Genomic DNA, 18,894 nt, shown 5'->3' with positions numbered 1-18,894 from the left:
AGCTAGGGATATCTTTCTTCATCGCTTTGCCTTGTTTTTCTTAGTGACACAGCTCCTGGGAAAAATAAAAGTGCTAGGCAGCCTCGTTGGTCCTTTAGGAACCTCCTCCCTCCAAACATGCAACAGTGGTGCAATACAGGGCTATGAAACCTATTTATTTGTTTTAACAAATCTGTAAAAGATTTGCAGCCTGAAGCCATAGAAGTGGTACAAAAAGGTAACAATGAAGCACAAGTCCTGAAAAAGCAATCAATTTCTACAGATTCTAACAGCAAAACAAAACAAAATAAAAAAACTTTCCCACAAAGTCTGAAAACAAAACCCTTTCGAAGGGCATACAATGAATACTTTACAAGTGACTCAGTCACACACACCTCAGGGAAAGCCCCAAACCGAATCAGAAAAGTTGGAGGTGGGCAGAGGATGGCGACCAAGATGCTCAAGGGCAGGGGTCAGTAAACTTTTTCAGCAGGGGGCTGGTCCACTGGCCCTCAGACCTTGTGGGGGGCCGGACTATATTTTTTTTGGGGGGGGGGATGAATGAATTCCTATGCCCCACAAATAACCCAGAGATGCATTTGAAATAAAAGCACACATTCTACTCATGTAAAAACACGCTAATTCCCGGACCATCTGTGGGCCGGATTTAGAAGGTGATTGGGCCTGATCCGGCCCCCGGGCCTTAGTTTGCCTACCCATGCTCAAGGGTCTGGAAACCAAGCCGGTTGAGGGTGTTAGGTATGTTTAGCCTGGATATGAGGAGATGGAGAGGGGCTATAATAGATATCTTTAAATATCTAACATGGAAGGTTGAGCAAGCTTGTTTTCTTCTGCTCTGGAGAGTAGGACCTGAACCAATGGCTTCAAATAACAATAAAGGAGATTCCAACTAAACAGAAGAATGTAGCTGTGATTCCTGAATTGGATTCCTGCACGACCCTTTGGGTCCCTTCCAACTCTACAATTCTATGATTCTACATTTCAGTAGGCTTGTAAACATCATGATGCTAAGCACTTCTCTAATTTTAGCTAAAAGCTCTGTTTCTAGACATGGGATACCTCTGGGGGCATGCTGGGGAAGAGTGTTAAATCATGGCGTATCCAAGTCTCCTCACTTCAGAAATTCTCCTTATAGGCTATGTGAGAGCAAAATCATCTGCCCTCATTAAGAAACTAAAATGGCACTGAAGGCTTTGTCACTTACAAAGCAATATCACTCACACAGAGGTATAATTGCAATAATTTATTTTGAGGTTTTATGTGATTTTCATGGCCAAGAGTTCAAATGGCAAAAAGTGGCAGGCCTTCTTGTTCCCTTCCTTAGGTTATTCTAGTGTGTCATTACTGAATGCTCTTGTTTCATGATACAGTGGTACCTCAGGTTAAGTACTTAATTGGTTCTGGAAGTCTATATTTAACCTGAAGCGAACTTTCCCATTGAAAGTAATGGAAAGGGGATTAATCCGTTCCAGACGGGTCCGTGGAGTACTTAAATCGAAAGTACTCAACCTGAAGTGTACTTAAACCGAGGTATGACTGTATTTCTTAGGTAATATCACCCATGGGTTAATAAGTTTTTCCCCTAAATTATATTTCAGCAAAGTAACCATTTCAAAACATTCCAGAGACAAGGATAACATTTACAGAGAGTACAATAATAAAACATTATTATTATTATTATTATTATTATTATTATTTTAAAAAGCTCTCTTAAGAGGCCTTGGAGATTATGTGTGAAGTTATGTATATGAGAACTATTGGATTTTCTGAACTGAATCCAATAAACATTGTTTTCTTAACTTTCCCCCTATATAGGAGTCTCACAAGTGTGGGTTTTTTTGTTTGTTTTTTGAGGTTGGGATTCATATGCAAGGTAAGTTGTAAGTGAGTGCGCTATGGGAGAATCTGGATTCTATATATTTACGAGAGGTAGAAATTAAGCCCAAGTGACTGAATTTACCATTTCCATGGTTTGGGCACATCATTGGATTTGTAAGTACCTTAACTCATCTCTAAGGTTGTTGTTTTTTTAATTGTAGAAGGGAGAGAAAGAGAGAGAATGATTCTTGAAAGCAAATTAAGTGTAATGTGAGTGTCAAACAACCTCAATGTCATTTACAAAGACATGTAAATAGTAACCTCAGTAACAAGGAAGTAAATCCTTATCAACACACCATACTGTGCGGCAAATCTAAACAGTGGGATTTGGAATTAACATTAAAATTGGAGTATCTGCGAAGAACTATATTGTGGGTTTGCTTCCTTAGAGGTGAGAGGAAAATAATATTGTGCTGTGTGTATTATGAGATAAGTGGCGCCAGAAGTTTCTTATTTGTTTTATTTATTAATAATATCTGTCAAATGTCTTATAGAACAAACTCTCTGGGTGTCATACAAAAGGATACAATTCTCAAAATCCACAATTATTCATGCATCTACCCAGTTTGATTTTGGGGCACATGCTTAAAACATTTTTGTTAAGCCAATCCTATCCAGACATGCAGAAGTTGCGTGTGCTTTATCCATTTGAATTTTACTGTTGAATTTTAATCTTTTCAATATTTTCAATACCTGTCTTTAACTGTTGTTGGGATTTTTAAAATATATTTTGATGTTTATTTTATATTTTGCAAACCACTTGCAATCCAACAGCATGTAACATTAAATAAATAAAGTCATTAAGATCCTCACTGGAAGAATCTGCTATTCCAAATATATTGTTACACCCAGTTGCTCCTCTCTTCCCACTCTATATAATGTTGCAAGAGCTTACACAAAGACTTAATCCTGGAACTGATTTGCTCCTAGAACATGCTTTCTTGTTGGATGAAAGGGGTGCAAAGTTTTGCAGCCCATCTTACGTACCATCGGCCCAGGAATAAGCCCCATTGATCATGATGAGACTAGATGGTTGCTGTGCAGTCCTGTTTTCTAAATAAATGTTTTCCTTTTCAGATAATACAGAGCATGGTGAAATCACAATAAATAAAACCTCCCCTTCAGTAGTTTCAAGCACTACTAGAGGTTCCACATAATATCTGCACTGCATTGTTTACTGTGACAACACCTGCACTTTGGAACTCCCTGCCTATTGCAACAAAGCATGTGCCTTTCCTAGACTCTTTTCGGGCACCTGCTAAAAGTATTCTTCTTTAGGCAAGCATACCTAGATACTTAGGAAGTTGAAGTAACTTTAATCTTAATATTTTAGCTTTTGTATGTTTTAAAGTAGGATTGTTAATTTCTTGCTGCTGTGGTGTTTTTTTGTTTTTTGTTTTTTTGTTTCTTGTTTTGGTAAACCACTTTGCAGGTTTTAAAAATAAATTTCATTAAATAAATAAACAATAAATAAAAATAATATAACAGAAGCCAAAACACAATCCATCCTGTAGATTTAAGTATCTGTATCTACTTGTTATCAGAGGCCCAGAATCCACATTCCTTTGAAAGAAAATATGAAATAACGTAAAACCATTTTTGCAGGCAAAAAAAATATCAATGTGGGGAGGGGGGTGACAAGAAATTTTCCACACCGGGTACCACCCAGCCTTCCTACACCTCTGTCTGTGCCTAGATTCATTTCAGTTGAGGTTTAGGTCCTGTTTTGGCACAGAAACTGCTTTGATCACCCTGTATGATGGCCTGTGTCGGGAGAGAGACCGGGGAAATGTGCAGCTGTTAATTCTGCTTGACCTGTCAGTAAGAAAGACAGAAAAGTGGACAGCAGAAGACGGAATGTCCTTAAATATTTTCTGTTTTAGAAAACATGGATACATTTTACTGGCAATATCCATTTAAAACTAATGTGAAATATGCATTTCAGTTTGTAGCTATTTATATAAATATCACCATGTGCAACCATTGTTTCCAGGTGCCATTTAAATGAAGAGCAAAATGAGAAGAAGTGAAAAACTCTTCATACTAAAATACTTCTTAAACATCCTCAATGGAATTTTCTTGGTAAGAAGTTTTCGTGTACCGTTAGACAGGAATTAAACATTATAAGTTCTGTAGCATAATTCAGATACAAACAGCCATTATGTATTGCTTTCAGGTGTTAGGTCTTCTGCTTGTGACTTTTGGCCTTTGGATGTCGCTAGACAGAAACAGGTTTTTCAGACTTTTGTGTGAGTATAAGCGCCTGCCCATAACTTTCTCTAAGTCTAACCTTTAAATGAAAGTGTTTAACCATTTAACCATTAAAATGTTCACTTCCCACAAGATGGCAGCATCGCCTTAGAACATTTACTGTACAAAGCCAGGAATCAAAATATCAGTCTTGTTGTCATGTTATGATGCCTTTCATTATACAAACTTGAAAGAAAGCAGATAGCTTGAACTAGAGAATTGTAAAGCTGTAATACTTGGATTTAGAACTAACTTAGCCCTATTGGCTTCAATATACCAACCATCCAACATTGTGAATGGCTTGCTTTTCCAGCGTTTAGGTAGAAATCAATTCAGTCATTCTGAAAAGGAAAATAAACCATCATTCAAACTGGTACACATGTTACAGCCACTGTGTGGAGGCTGTTTTATATCACTTCATATTGCAAGCTATTTGGCTCAACTCATCACAAGTACCAGATAATTTTCTCAGTGTTACTGCGGCCATTGAGAAGAGTGTTATTTATGGTGCCCCACACAAAGCAGCAATAGCGTGTACACTGACCCTTACTGCAGGGCCAGTATTATCTAGAACACAGTTATACGGGCTATAATAAATAGTAGTAATGGGCTGATGGTAGAGAGTTCTGCCAAAGACAAATTTTGGCTCTTTGATAGCTAGTTATATTATAGCTAATATACACGGGGTAGGGCAGAGATATCAAACTCAAGTGGACTGGAATGGCACATTCCCCACGCAATAGATGCCCAGATGGCACATTCATTTGTGTGTGTGTGTGTGTGTGTGTGTATTCCACCACAATTCATAACTTCTAAAATGCACTTCACTCTTTTACACCTGGCTTTTAATTTAGAGTGATGGTGTGATATTGTAAGTTAATTGCAACTACTGGTGGTTTATTGCACTTTGCCTTATAGCAAGATGGAATATAACATTGTTTTTTACAAAATTATATAATTGCGATTACACAATTTGCAATCAGCTTTTTCCAGTAAGTATCATGGTTGCCCTCTAACGGATTCCCTATCGTGGCTCAATCTTCATAGATTCAGTTTATTTTTTTAAAAAAAATATTTTTTATTAAACATTTTATAACAAACAAAAAATACAAAAAATACCAAAAATACAAAGAACATCATTACAACAAAAAAAACATCAATACAAACAGAAACATAAACATATCATCTTTAATCAACTTTTTAAATCATTGTCTTTTTGGCTTCCCCAACTCCCCACTATCTGATTTTCATTTTGAATATCACTGTAGCAGTTTCTATTTCATCTCTTTTACTTCCTTCATACTATAATCACCTTAGTTCCTCTTAATCTCGTCTTTATATTTGCATATCAATTTTTCAACCTTATAAACTCCTCTTATCTCCCTATTGCCTTAACTTCTGTATTTCCCTAGATATTCAGATTTTCAACTTTCAAAAGTAGTTCCCTATATATATTTTAAACTTTCTCCAGTCTTCCTCCACTCTTTCCCCTGCTTGATCTCGGAGTCTTCCTGTCAGCTCTGCCAGTTCCATAAAGTCCAGCATTTTCATTTGCCATTCCTGTAAAGAGGGCAATTCCTCTTTTTTCCAATATTTTGCAATTAAAATCCTCGCAGCTGTGGTGGCATACATAAACAGATTGACATCTTTTTTTGGGATTTCTTCCCCTACTATTCCAAGTAAAAAGGCCTCTGGTTTTTTCAAAAACGTATTTTTATATATCTTTTTCATTTCATTATAAATCATTTCCCAGAAGCCTTTTATCTTGGGGCATGTCCATCACATATGATAGAATGAACCAGCTTCTTCTTTACATTTCCAGCATTTATTATCACCTTTGTGATACATTTTCGCTAATTTTACCGGAGTCAAATACCATCTATACATCATTTTCATTAAATTCTCTTTCAGCGCCGTGCATGCCGTAAATTTCATACCCTTCTTCCGCAATTTTTCCCAGTCCGACATCATTACATTGTGACCCAAATTCTTGGCCCAATCAATCATAACCGATTTTGTTTGCTCATCTTTCAGATGCCATTCTAACAATAAATTATACATTCTGGACAAATTCTTGCTATCTGTCTCTATTAACTCTGTTCTTAATAGATTCAGTTTAGGCTTGTTTTAGACACCACAGTTTTGCTTACTTTATTGATGTTTTCAAACCCTTTTAAAATGATGGTTTTGATGTAGCAATGAGTCACGACTTCAAATACACTTTTATCATATGAACTGGCTGCTGACACACTGCTCTGCTGCACAGTATAGGGTACATTTATGCTATCATCATAGGATAACTACCATTGAATTGTCCAACCTTGGTGCTTTTTTTGTTTTGCTTTTCCCAGCTTCAAAGAATGAATTGGGTCACTGAGAGTTCAGTTCCGAAGCCTGGCAAGATGACATAGTCTTGATTTACTTCTCTTTCATCTTAGGATAAGTGATCATGTAACTAATAGCAGGGTGGAGTTTGACAGCTCCACAGAGAAATAGTTACCTCTCAGGGTTTAGGCAGCTGAATTTTGAACTAGTTGGAGTTTGGACCACCTTTAAAGGCAGTCCTACATAAAGTGCTACTCTCAATGCAACTAGAGAATGAAACACTGTGGCTGCAGTTGGTATACCAACCAAAGCTGGAAAAACACAAACCTAGTATTAATGCTACCTGGGCTTCCCCAACCAGCACCAATGCAAGAGCATTTCCAAGCTGCAGATATTGAATTTTATTGGGGGGGGGGGCACTATCTAGAAATAGCGGTAATCCTTCTTGAGCTGGAATCTCCCAACTCACAGCATTATCTTGCCTGGAGTTAACTTCAGCTTGTTTGCCCTCATCTATACAAGATGCAGGTGGCGCTGTGGGTTAAACCACTGAGCCTAGGGCTTGCCGATCAGAAGGTTGGCGGTTCGAATCCCCACGATGGGGTGAGCTCCCGGTGCTCGGTCCCAGCTCCCGCCAACCTAGCAGTTTGAAAGCACGTGAAAGTGCAAGTAGATAAATAGGTACCACTACAGCGGGAAGGTAAACAGCATTTCTGTGTGCTGCTCTGGTTTGCCAGAAGCGGCTTTGTCATGCTGGCCACATGACCTGGAAGCTATACGCCGGCTCCCTCGGCCAATAACGCGAGATGAGCACTGCAACCCCAGAGTTGGTCATGACTGGACCTAATGGTCAGGGGTCCCTTTACCTTTACCTTTACCTAGACAAGAATTGCCTCCAGGTAGGTTTAGGGTTTCAGTAGTGTGACTACTATTAGTAAACATGTAGGCCTGTAAAAAAATAATAATCCAGGAATTCATGAAGGTAAGATTTATTTTCTCCAAGACAGCAAACTAGGATAGATATTTCCAGAATGGATAACCTAATATCAGGAAAGGATGTTCTTGCACGGGTCAGTCTATGTAAGCAATTTGCCTTGTTTCAGAGTCTCATGTAAGCAATTTCACATATTCATGTATGGCTCCAGACATCTTATGTTAAGTGTCACATATTAAGAAATTAAAAGTATAAAATACATTTTAAAATTATTTTTAGTATCCACAGGAGGACATTCAGTGGCAGATTCTGTTTCTCATATGCTACTTGCCATTGGATCCATCATTGTTTTTATTGGACTCTTGGGATACTTAGGAAGCATTCGAGGAAACAGGTGTTTAGTAGCTGTGGTAAGTATAACTTGTGAAAATCCTTAGCACAAAGTTGTTGCTTACAATACACACTTCGCTTTCCCCACAACAATCCTCGAAGTGGTTTAACCTTTGAGATAGTTCTGCATCCCAAAGCAGAATGAGTGGTGCAAAATGCACAATAATTGATGGGATCTTACTGCTTGTACTACAGGTACACAGGGATATATCCTTAATAGAATACTGTATTTCAAGTGTTCCAGCACAGAGAGGTTGAGTGCTTAGCCTGCAGAGGAGTACTGTACAGAAAAGGAGAAAAACTGATTAGACTCAGAGCAAAGTCTAGAGATACTGCTTGCCAATTTCATTTTGGCAATAGCTCCCACTGAAGTCTCAAGGCAAAGTCAGAAGTCTCACTACAGGGGGCAGTAAAATTGTTCAGTCTTTTTCCACTTTGTCTTGGAACTGGTCAGATATTCATCAACAATGCAAGTCCCTTCTTCACTAGGTAAATTCTGAACATGTTAGGAGGGAAGTGAGATGCTAAGATCAGTACTAAAATCTCTTCAAATATCTCATCAAGTCTGTTAAGTGGAGCTTTTGATTCCAGTCTATCTTGGATTTAAAATCATTTTTACATTATGAAACTGTTGTTAATCTTTTGTATATATGATTCCCCCCCTGTTTATTAGGATGATGTGTGTGTGTGTGTAATCAGAAGTGATTCAGAATCCTAATCAAATAATTAAATAAATATTTTAAACCTAGGAATGATAAAAGTGTATTTGGCATTAAAAAAGAGAGAAACATAGAAGCCCGATGAGCCTTCTAAGGAAGAGCGTTTCCAAAATGGGGTGCCACCACAGAGAAGGCCCTTACGCTTGGTTCTTTCCTTAACTAAGTGGGCGGGGTCACCCAGAGGAGGGTGTTTGAAGAGTATTGCAGCAAATGTGTTGACGTGTTGGTAAGGGATAAGGTCCCAGGCTATGTACAGTGGCAAACCTTGGGGTCTCAAATTTCAGTGGCACCCTGTGCAATGCCAAAATTATTGCCCTGCTTCTCGTACTCTACATTCTAAATAATAGCTGAGACATCCCCTGGCACACCTGAGGCTCAGCAACCAATGCAGCTGAACTGCTAAAACACTCCCCTAAATCTGTCTCTGCTGTGTAGCCCTTAAAGGTAACGATAAAGTTATATTGCTTGTCACCTGTGATTTAATGGGATCTATTCAGTGGGTGTCCATTATATTCATGCAACTAGGTGACAGCATTCTAAACCACAATGACTTCCTCACTCGATTACATTTTCTACACAATATTGTCATTTGAGCATTAGAGAAATGTGATTTCTCTGAAGCAGATGTGAGAAAAAACCCACCTGGAACCTGTGCAATAAATGAGTAATGACTGTACGATTGTTGCATTATGATCATTTAGCAAAAGAGCAACTTATTGTTCCAATCTATCTGGTCATGCCTTGGACCCTACAAAACAACAACATGTCTAACAAAAACACAAGGAACTATGTGTGTCCAATAGGGTGTTCAGTGGAAGACCTTTAAACAGCTTGGTTAGAAAACAAAGGCTCTGCCCAGATTTCTAGCTGGAAGGGAAGATTGTTTCTTTGTAGAAATATTTTTAACACTTTACAAAATCTCTGTAAAGAAACGAATGTATGTACCAAGGTGCCAGGGCATCTTAGGGAGATGCTCATAATACTGCTTTGCTTTTCACTGCACAACATTTACTCAGTCAAGAATAAGATTCTCTTTCTAAGATTTTGGTTCAGAACACACTCATTGACAAATGAACGCATTGCATTGCATTGCATTATAAATATATACATGCTTGGGGAAAGGCAAAATGCATCCCTCAGCATGTACACAGGATATGGTATCTTGAAATTTGAATTTCCAATTGAAATGCTATAGCTAAGTGGTAGAGCATGTGGAAAGTTTCAGGTTCATTTCCCAGCATCTCCATGTTGCACTACCAGCCGATGTAGATAATTCTGAGCTAGATGGACCAAGGAGTTGACTCACTATAAGGCAGCTTCCTATGTTCTTTCTACATTCCTAACATGATAGTGCAATTCATCACCCAGCAGCTGGTGCTCAGCTACAAAGCTGGTATGTTTTACAACGATGACTCATTCCTATAATACACATAAATTATTCTTGCAGGTACCAACATTTCTAGTAACTGAAATTCCTCTCCATATTAATCACACAGACCTTATTAATGCCATTTTGTGCAGCTTTCCTAGTAATATGTTTATTTTTATTTTCAGTACATGGGTCTTCTTGTCCTTGTCCTTGTTATCCAAATGGCAATACTTGGGGTCCTGTATACAGGAAAGGAAATGGTATGTATCCATTATTTAACCAAAGGTATACAGTGGTACCACGACTTACGAAGGTGATCCGTTCCACGGCGCTCTTCATAAGTCGAATCCTTTGGTTGTTGAAGTGTCCGTTTTGCGCATGCGCAAAGCGCGATTTTGCGATTCTGCGCATGTGTTGACCGCGCGCGCAGCGAAAAGACTTCCGAGTTTGCCGACTTCATAAGTCGAAACCTTCGGAAGTCGAGTCATTCGGATGTCAAGATACCACTGTATTTTGGCAAAGCTGTACACTGGCTCCCTCGGCCAATAATGCGAGATGAGCACCGCAACCCCAGAATCAGTCACAACTGGACCTAATGGTCAGGGGTCCCTTTACCTTTACCTGCACTCAAAGACAGGCTCTAGAAGATTGAATGGATGCAACTAAGAGTGGGTGCAATGGTCAAGAAGGTGGTTTCTGCGTGTGCTGTAGAGGGAAGTGAGGGGCAGATGCAGACCTTCCAACTGTCCCATTTTCCAGGGACGTCCCTGATTTAGAGAAACTGTCTGAGTTTCCAATTTGATCCTGGAATGCCCCGCTATTCCTTAGGACGTCCCTGTTCTCATTGGAGAAATATTGCAGGGTGTGGAGCTAACCGACCCCCGAGCCATGTGAAGGCAATCCTGTACCGGGAATTTTTTTAATGTTTAATGTTTTATTCTGTTTTTATATACATTGGAAGCTGCGCAGAGAGACTGGGGCAAGATGTGTGGGGCATAAAAAGTAAAAATTATCATTATGGAATGGAACGTCCCTATTTTCATTAGAGAAATGTTGGAGGGTATGCAGATGGGGCTCACCAACCTAGGAAGGTAGCCCATCTAAGAGAAGGAAAATTCCAATCCTAAATCTCCACGGCCTTGTGGGATATCTTCAGGAGAAGAAAAGGCTAAGGAGTAAACCCTACACAAATCCGAAGTGGAGTCCCTAAGCCGGTTGCATGGCTCCTTGCACGCCTCCTTCTGGCAACTCCTGCAGCCAAGTTGGTGCCAAACATATTGCTCTGCTTTCCTTTGGGCCACATCAGAGAGATGGAGAAGAAGGTCTTCTCATCTGGGCAGCCCAGGACCTCCATAACACTGCCCAGGCTTGTGCCCTGGGAAGGCCACTTCAGTACTGCTAACACAACAACAGTTTGACTTCACCCCTGGAGGCACACTCCATTGTATCTCAAGACAGATGTTTGACAACAAATTATACAGTGACCCAGAATAACAACTCATACAGAATGCAAGAGACCAGCTGCTGATGGGGCTTCTCATCAGCAATGTATTGCACCTCTTCTCTGGCTTCCTAGTATATACTACCGAGTCAAAATCAAGGTCTTGCTGTAAGAAAATAATACCCTGAATAGCTTAGGACCAGCTTCCTTGAGGGATCACTTTGTCTCATATATGCCAGCCTAAGCTTTACATTCAGCTGGAGAGATACTAATTAAGGATACCACATGATATTTGCCTGGCTTCTACCTGACAGTGGGCCTTTAGGGGTGGAACTCCTTGCACAATAATCTTAAGCAAGCAGAAGCATTTGATGTCAAAGGTACACACAGAGAAGGCTGACGACATGAGCAAACCTCTTTAATGGGACAGTAACCCAAAAGGGGCTTGGCTCTAGCTCAGGCATCCCCAAACTTCATCCCTCCAGATGTTTTGGACTACAATTCCCATCATGCCTGACCACTGGTCCTGTTAGCTAGGGATCATGGGAGTTGTAGGCCAAAACATCTGGAGGGCCGCAGTTTGGGGATGCCTGCTCTAGCTGGATTGTACCTATCACTTGTGAATGCTTGTTGTTAAGATATAAAGACTGACATGTGCAATAGCTTAGCCCTTCTCTTATGGTATATGCACACAGGGTATATACACAAACTCTGGCTTACAGAAAACTGTGTCATCTGTTTCTATTTTAAAATAGGTATTTTAACAGCCCTCAAATTTTGGCCTTTCAACGTGCAAGTCACATGCACTTTGTTGATTCTGTTTCCCCTGCCTGGTGGCTACTTTGAGACTGGGTCGCTTTATTTTAACCCCCACCCTTTTTTGCTTTCTTCTTTTCGGTAGTCTCCTTGCTGGCAGGAAGGGTGTCAGCAGCCTAGACACAGCCTTCCTTTGGGGGAAGCAGACTAGAGGAGAAAAAGGGGATGTGAAAAATATACAGACATTAGACAACAAGATGAAAGCAGAGGGGGAGTTTTCCAAAAAGTGAAAGCTCTGGAACTCTCATTCTAGAACAGCTGCATGCATGGCTGCGCTCTTCGATATGTGTCTATTTTCATTTTCCTTGAATACAGTGAGCATGAGTAGAACTGAAAGTCTGTCTGCATACAAAAACTTCTTTGTCTAGATATTCATTGATTCATACCATCATGAGGGCAAGTGGTGGCTGCTTGAGCTCTGTGTATATTTGCTTCCTGTCTCTGATGAGCCAGTCATGAGCACTGGCATCACTGCGCAGGCTTCAGCTCTTTGACCACAACGGAAAACCACCTGAATTTTTTTTTGTGGTTCAGGCATGTGACAAACATATTCCTTCTGTGTGCTGAGAGCTGTGCACAGTTGGCTTTCCATCAGCAGGAGCCCATGCATCTTGTAAGCTCAGTGTTGTCGCTTGAGGAACTTCCACGTGGTGAACTTTCCTTGGAGAGGCTGCAAACTGACTTCCAACCTAGCTTAGGTGAGTCAGAAAGTGTTGCAGCCTGAAGCTCATGCCAAAGAAACCAAGCAGATGGATCACAGTGGCACTCCCACTTTGGGGTATAGGTATTATGGATCTATATTCCCATGCAACACTGTTCCTCTGTAAGTGAGGGGAAAATGGAGTCCTGTTCAGATGCACATTTTTGCACTCATTCTCTAAACAGCAGGTGAACTCCTTATGGAAGAAGGATGTTTTTTTAAATCCCTTCCACTCCTCAGTATTCAGTGTGTGAGCACCTTTTGTCGAGAGCAAAGGATATCAAGAGGACTGCATTGAAAGTGCTGCTTGCTCAGCCTTAGTATGCATGTATACTTCTAAGGAGCTAGAAACATTGAAATCAATGGCAGCCTAGCTCCATCCCAGGTTCTTTTTAACTGTATGTAATGAACAATGGACCCCACTTTAAATGTTTTCGAATGCCACTGATTGACCATAGCAGATGGACTTCAGTTTTCTTAAAAGTGAAGAAAAATGATGACACACTAATGGAATTATTAACACTATTTGTAAACAGGCCAATGACTTGTGGAGAGTTCAGATGGATGAGCTTATTTCTAACTATGGCAATAAAGATCTATCTGCAAAGGAACATCAGTGGAATATTTTGAATGATATTCAGCGTATGGTAAGTCGTAGTGGTAGAAGACCAAACAAGCACATTGTTTTCTGTATCAGATGAAATGCCTAAATCCTGCAGTGCTTCCTTTCAAAGGTCATTTAGCATATGTTACCAAATGGAATTTTTAGCTGAAATCTGAAGCATTACTGCAGTGAAATTCTTTGGGAATCTAAAGTTAGATTAGCCATTATGCTGCCTCCTTATAGGAACCTGCTTTCTTCCAATAAGCTGTTTGTAAAAATTTAAAAGACATACCGGTAGATTACACAGGACCTGCAAAGTTTCGGGTGCATGCACGACCTTTTTCTGTTTCTTCCTCTCCTCTCCTATTAAACCCTATAGCAGTGCTTTGATTTTCTCATCACTTGGAGAAGTAAGGAGAAACTCCTGTTTTAACAACAGGGCTTCATTGTTGCTTTTACTTTATTACTTTATCATGCAGCTTGGCATGACTTACCTTTATATTACTCATAACACTGAGGACTTTTCTCCTTCTGCAGCTCCACTGTTGTGGGCGATACAATTCCACAGACTGGAAATGGAATAAGAATAAAGAACATGCAAATCAGGTACCATGTTCTTGCACAACATCTAACATGAAGAAGTGGTTTTGTGATGCACTGAAAAATGCAACATATACTAGGGTAAGCGTACAATGTATTGCAAGGCATGTTTCTGTACTCCCAGTAGAATTTGAAATATTTCTTATGTATCTCAGTGTGCTTGGAATGCTAGCTGCTGATTCTGATGAAAGCAAACAGTGCCTGCAGCAGGGGCTGGCTGTACTTGGAATCTCCTGAAAGGATATTGATTGTTCCTTTACAGCTGCAGCTGTACATGCCCACAGCTGATGTCTTATGATGTCAAGTGTAGGGCAGGTCAAATTGGGACCCCTGGCTACATTGGGACCCCTGGTGAACCTAATTAGGCCCACAGGCTGGAGATTTCCCACCCATGCTCTGTATCTGGGAAGGCTCATATTTGAAAACTGTTAAGCAAGAATAAAAAGCAGATTACCTAATTCTAGCCAGCATCCTGTTTCCTATGACAGCCTAAAAGATGACTATGAGAAGTCCACAAGCAGGACACGCACATTCTCTCCCTATACATGAGCATTCTCCATTCCTCTAGTAAGTGACAGAAAACATTTGCTCTTTGGCCTCCCCCCCCCAAAAAAAAAATTTGTTGAGCCCTAGGTAAAAGATAATAATTGAGTGTAACTTGAGAAATAAAGAGTTACAGTCATACCTCAGGAGTCAAATGGAATCCATTCCGGAAGTCCTTTCAACTTCCAAAATGTTCGGAAACCAAGGCGCGGCTTCCAATTGGTTGCAGGAAGCTCCTGTAGCCAATTGGAAGCTGCATCCTACGTTCGGATTTCAAAGAACATTTGCAAAACGGAACACTCACTTCCAGGTTTGCGGTGTTCAGGAACCAAAATGTTCGACTCACAAGGTGTTTGACTTCGGAGCTACGGCTATAATTTCATTTAAATATCACTTCTCCCCTCAGGGTTGCGAAGAAGATATTAAGACGTGGTATGAAGAAAATACATGGCTATTACTTTCAATCAATACTGGACTGTTAACAGTAGAAGTAAGGGTGTTTTTTGTTAAATGACGGTGACTTGTTTTTTACAGGACACTTAAGTAAGGTGTGTGTCACACATTACCTTCACAATAGATGGTGGCTATTTTATTTCATTTTTCACATGTGGGTGCAAAATTATATTACACCACATGTGGACAAAAATTCCAGTCATGTATATGAAACAGGTACATATTACAGAGAGTTGGGACTCCTTACTGAGTCTAAAACAAGCTGAGGGTGAAGAAACCTTCATTGGTTTGTTCTCAACATAGGGCTTAAAGATGACCCAGAAACTTCAGCTGGTCCAAAACGCAACAGCTGCATTAACTGCCAGTTTGTTTCTGGGTCCAAATCAAAGTGCTCATGCTAATATTTAAAGTCTTAAATGACTTAGGCCCCAAATATCTGAGAGATGGCCTCCTTCCCTACATACCTCCTTCCCTAGAGAGGGGCCTCTCTTGGTAGTTCCACCACCCTCAGCCTTGGGCATTCTCTGTGGCAGCCCCGGAGTTGTGGAATTCACTCTCCACAGAGGTACATTTGGCTTCTTCACTATATAGCTTTTGGCAAATGCTGAATACAAACCTCTTTAACCTGGCCTTTGACACCTGAGATGTATGTTTTCAGGACCCACCCTATTCCTGTGAATGTAATCTCTTTCATGTGTTCTTAATTCTGACTTTTCAATTGTTGTAACCTGCCCTGGGACCTGCTGTTACAGAGTGGATAACAACTATTAATAACACCATGGGCATTTTCTCCAATTTTTGCTACCTTTTTAGGTTCTTCAGTTCATAGCAGCAGCCTGGCTCTTCAGAACAATGAGGAAGAATATGGTTTTGCCCAGGAATTAGCAAAAGGCCTGCATCATCATTGCACATTGGCATATAGCCCTAAGCGCCTTGTACTCTACTATACAGTTTTCAGCTTCATGCGTCCACACATTAATTACAATATTGTAAAATGATTGATCTTTCATGTTAAGTGAAGTAATGTTGTGGTGGATCTGTGTTTGCATCACATCTCACATTTAAAACAAATATTTCTTTCTCTCTAGTTTTACAAAATTAATTCATCTAACTGCAGTAGGTAGCAATTATTGACTAATTAAACAATCTACAGCCTTTTAAACTATGTGTTGTTGTTGTTGTTGTTACTATGTTACATATTTTTGTGTTTTTATATTGTAAATTGCCTTGTGATTCTCAGATGAAGGGCGGTATAGAAAATAAGTAAGTAAGCAAGTAAGTAAGTAAATAAATATTTGTATATCCCTGTGAACATGAAGTAGGTCTCTCCTAGTTCATCTCCAGTCAGAATGCCAACTTCCTCATGTGGCCAGACATGGTATGCATTCATCTGAAAGCATGCCTGTGTTGTAAGCACTGCAGTTTTCGGGAAAATGAACTGCATGGCAATAAGTAGATTAAGTACAGCAATGGCTGCTCTCAGGCTGAGTCTACAATCCTAGGCATCCTTACCTGGAATTAAGCCACACTGAGAACACTGTGTCTGCTTTCTGAACAGACACAAGTGCGCCTTCAAATGCTCATCGCCAAGTTAAAACCCATCCCCATAATACATTCAAGTGTTTTGGGGTCTTTCCCCATCTCTTGGGAATAATGTAGTGATGGGATTTGCAGGAGACTGCTTGCCTATAGTGCCTATCAGCATTAACTCCCAACCCATCAAGAATGATCTTGGACCAGAGAGTTCCACTAAGGTGCACACACTGCTAGGCAGAGCAGACAAAGTCAGTTTCTCAGTTGATATAGCAGCATTGGAGTAGAGAAGCTTAGCAAGCAGAAGCCTATTCAAGAAGCCAGAAAGTAGCATTGCAATTCCCAGCGAATTAATCAGCTTTGCAGTATCCATTCCATAGCTGTGTAGGTGATCAGACAACATCACACATCAGTAGATGAAAACTCGCCCAATTAAGTGATAATTCACAATTTTCCCCCATTTCCTCCACAGCATTCTGGGTAGCTATAAGAGCAAGGCTTTGCAGCAGCCCTGCCTAGCTGAAAGGTATATTTTTTTGAAAATTTCTGTTGACCTATGTTACCACATTCCTTACCACTAGGTTTACATGCCAATGCCTCGTTCTCACCCTCCTGTGATGGATCCTAGTATTGCCACTTAAAAATGAGGGATGCTATCCATCAAAAACCATAATTCAAAAAGTTGACCGTGAGAAACAATTCTAATTGCTTCAAAATAACACAAAAGCAACCCAATTGTTTTAAGGAATCGGTTACTTAAGGAAGCCGACCCACCCCCATCATTTTTGGTCTACTGACACAATGTTCGCCCAATGTGAATTTTGCCTTTCAATTTTCATACAGAGCATGTATTTATCTTCCATTATTATCCACAACTTCACTTTTAAGGTTATGGCTCAGAGTAATAGCTTTATGTTTTCGTCCCAGTTGCTGCCCTCTGCCTCTGCAAAAGTTGGAAACACAATGGGGTGATCCATCTCCAGCTTGGCCTCAAAGTGTCCAAAGTAATTGTGTTGATAAGGAAGAGAGACTTTGCTGATGAAGCAGGCAGTCTCAAAGAGATTAGCCCCTTTCCCTTTCTTGCCGCTAAATGGAAAAGACCATAAGAACAGAGGAAACTGTCTTATACACTGACTGGCAATGGCTTTCCAGGGTTTCAGACAGGGGTATCTCCCAGCCCTACCTGAAGATGCCAGGGATTGAACCGTTCTGCATGTAAAGAAGATGCTCTGCCACTGAGCTCCAGCCCTTCTTTATAATATTATAGTCTATGCAGATGAGATCCTGAAGACATATAGACACAATTCTCCATGCTTCACAATGGTTGTCAAGGCTGATATACATGGAAGGAAATTGGATTTTTTCCCCTTTCCAAATTTCACCTGTTATGCTTTTACAGTTTTAAAGACATAATTGCAATTCCCAATGTTAAAAACAGTGGTCTCTTAACTGCATATTCATTCTTTTTGATTTGTTGGAGAATAGTATGGGGCCTGTAACTCAGCCATAGGCAACGTGGTGCCCTCCCAATGGTGCTGCAATACAACTTTCATCTTCCCCATGCTGTAGAGCAGGAATGGCCAACAGGTAGATCATGATCTACTGGTAGATCGCGGGGTGCCTGTGGTAGATCATGGTAGATCATGTGACCCCTCCCACCCCCTAAAAAAAACCCTGAACAACTTTGGTCAATCCAGTGGGTAGGTCACCAACAGTTGTCATAGCTGCCAAGTTTTCCCTTTTCTTGCGAGGAAGCCTATTCAGCATAAGGGAAAATCCCTTTAAAAAAGGGATAACTTGGCAGCTATGCCAGTTGTTGTTGTTGTTTAGTGGGAATAGATCGCAGTCTCTTGGAAGTTGGACAAGCCTGCTGTAGAGTTTGCTAAAAGGGTGAAGAGAGTCTGTTGTTGTTGTTGTTGTTTCATTCATTTAGGGAAGCTTTTAATGTTTAATAGATTATTTTAATATTCTGTTGGAAACCGCCCAGAATGGCTGGGTATAAATATATTATTATCCAGACAGTATAAATATATTATTATTATTATTATTATTATTATTATTATTATTATTCATTCCACACTGTTTTCTAGTTGCCTGGTGCAAAGCATAAAAATGATATTTACTAGGAGACCAGATTCGAAAAGAAACCTATTTTAGGCCAGTCTTGATCATCACCTACTCAGGATAAAATAACATTATTCAAAGGGACTGGGTTTTAGGAATAATGATAAACATTTTTTAAAAGGAAAATAACAATTTTTACAGGAAATTGTCAGTGCCCCTTTTAGTGCATTTTGGAGCTGATTTTAATATTACAGAGCTAAATTGATATGAGGCAC

General features: G+C 40.0%; 1 protein-coding gene across 1 annotated transcript; it reads left to right on the top strand.

Annotated features, from left to right (window-relative positions):
* The first annotated feature begins 2,160 nt into the window (after nt 1-2,160).
* Nucleotides 2,161-17,204, top strand: TSPAN19 (tetraspanin 19). The gene is made up of 9 exons (XM_035128503.2): nt 2,161-2,269; nt 3,872-3,960; nt 4,055-4,127; nt 7,667-7,797; nt 10,051-10,125; nt 13,359-13,469; nt 13,964-14,107; nt 14,976-15,059; nt 15,836-17,204. Exons 2-9 carry the CDS (start codon nt 3,883-3,885, stop codon nt 15,905-15,907), a joined length of 768 nt encoding a protein of 255 aa, XP_034984394.1. The 5' UTR covers nt 2,161-2,269; nt 3,872-3,882; the 3' UTR covers nt 15,908-17,204.
* The last annotated feature ends 1,690 nt before the right edge of the window (nt 17,205-18,894 follow it).

Source organism: Zootoca vivipara, chromosome 10, assembly GCF_963506605.1.
Source record: "Zootoca vivipara chromosome 10, rZooViv1.1, whole genome shotgun sequence".
Classification (NCBI taxonomy): domain Eukaryota; kingdom Metazoa; phylum Chordata; class Lepidosauria; order Squamata; family Lacertidae; genus Zootoca; species Zootoca vivipara.
This window is presented reverse-complemented; position numbering and strand designations above follow the sequence as displayed.